At 27.7% G+C, this 1,665-nt stretch overlaps 1 protein-coding gene across 4 annotated transcripts in view; it reads right to left on the minus strand.

Moving 5' to 3' along the window:
* Window positions 1–1,665, minus strand: part of LOC106470676 (cyclin-K-like) — a 15,361-nt gene that overhangs the window by 5,818 nt on the left and 7,878 nt on the right. For all 4 annotated transcript variants that reach the window (XR_002613097.1, XM_022399321.1, XM_013931240.2 and 1 more), the window contains exon 6: window positions 734–791. Coding sequence is in view for 3 of the 4 variants with exons in the window: in XM_022399321.1 (XP_022255029.1) it covers window positions 734–791 (58 nt within the window). In the remaining variant the exon portion in view is untranslated. The remainder of the gene's footprint in view (window positions 1–733; window positions 792–1,665) is intronic.

A 1,665-nucleotide genomic window follows, 5' to 3' on the forward strand; every position in this document is an offset into this window, starting at 1 on the left:
TATATATTTTTTTTTTAAACACACACACACACATCTGTTCAATGGCACCACAAACCAAAATTCATAACAAAATTTCACACTTTGGTTATTCAAGATTCCGACAATTTTAAATAAAAGTACTCTCCTCACAACAAAAACATGACTTTCACTAGGACTGTATGTGAGGGTTTGGTTGTATTTTTATTGATGTAATTTGTAAATGTATTACTAAAAATTGGAGTTCTTAAAAAAATATATATATCTTTTTCAATAAAGAGTACCACTTTTAATATACAAAAACATTACAGTTTATATTGGCACAATCCGAACACTTTTCCTGTGCAGTAATTTCCAGAAAAATCTTTTTTTTAGAAAATGTTCACTTTCCTAAAAATTTTTCAATGAGGTATGAATACTACAATTAGTAAATACTAGCACAAACAGCCGCCCATGGGGCAGAGTTTCTGTTAGTAATAATTATGATAATTGGGGAATAAGAAAGTAAAGACAAATATAATCTGACTCAACTTAACTTTAACTTTTATAAATATGATTTAATAAAAAACTGGTATTTGTTTACTACTTTAGTACTGAACAGTTAAGAAAGAAGTCAAATGTCTACTTTGATGCTGAACAGAAAAAGTTATATATCATTTAAAAATATTGAAACTTCACTAGCAAAGCAAGAAAGAAAAACTTTAATGCTCATGTTTAGTCATGTCTAAAAAAGAAAGAAATATTACAAGAGACTTACCTGTCATTAATAAAAGTCCAGGCCATCTGTACCATCTTTTGTAATTTTTGTTTGTCACCTAAATAAAAATTCAAACCTTGTTCTCCACTTTTAGCAAAATATGTTTCCATAAATTGAAAAATCTGCTGTTTATAGTGACTAAAGCCAATTTTTATACAATTTCATCCATTCCTGGTAGTTAAAATCCATATAAATCAGCTATAATTTATTTAGGTATAAATTTGTAACAAAATGTCGTAGTATCCAGTACTGATTTCAGGTCCCTTTGAAACAAAGTTGACAAAAACAATGCATGTCTCATATAATAATGCTACTGCTTAAAAAATTAAGACTCAAAGCAATTAATTTTATGACCAAGTGCAATATAAATTTGATGTTTTGGTTTTTTTACTTAAAAATATTTAACAAAAGTTCAATACAGAGTCTTTATATGAAACCAAGGTACATTTCAGTTTTACTAATACTTCTTTAATCCTATCTCAGCTCAGCACTTTCCCTTAATTAATGAAAAATAAATATGACCTAACTAATTGTTCAAAACTTATTTTAGTCTTGTTTTGTTTTTTCTACCAGATGCTAAGTCCAGGTGATTATAAAAATGTACTTTAACATGTACTTACCTTAAAATGAAGACACAACCATTTTAAATTGCATTCATTAACATATGTGACAATTTTGGAAAAATTATATTTCTAAAGTAACTTTCTATATTAAATACTTTTCTTAACATAACCTAACAAAATTTTGGGACAACATGGGACCTATTGATCCATCTTGGCTGTTCCATCCTCAAAACTAAATTAAAATGATTTGAAAAAATAATCAAGCTTATCAAGCTTTTTCTTAAACTCACTTAAATTTACTGCCTCTACAACATCTAAAGGCAACCCATTCTAAAGGCCAACCACCCTATTAGAAAAATGAAACTGTCT

This window comes from Limulus polyphemus, unplaced genomic scaffold (genome assembly GCF_000517525.1).
Source record: "Limulus polyphemus unplaced genomic scaffold, Limulus_polyphemus-2.1.2 Scaffold4155, whole genome shotgun sequence".
Lineage (NCBI taxonomy): Eukaryota > Metazoa > Arthropoda > Merostomata > Xiphosura > Limulidae > Limulus > Limulus polyphemus.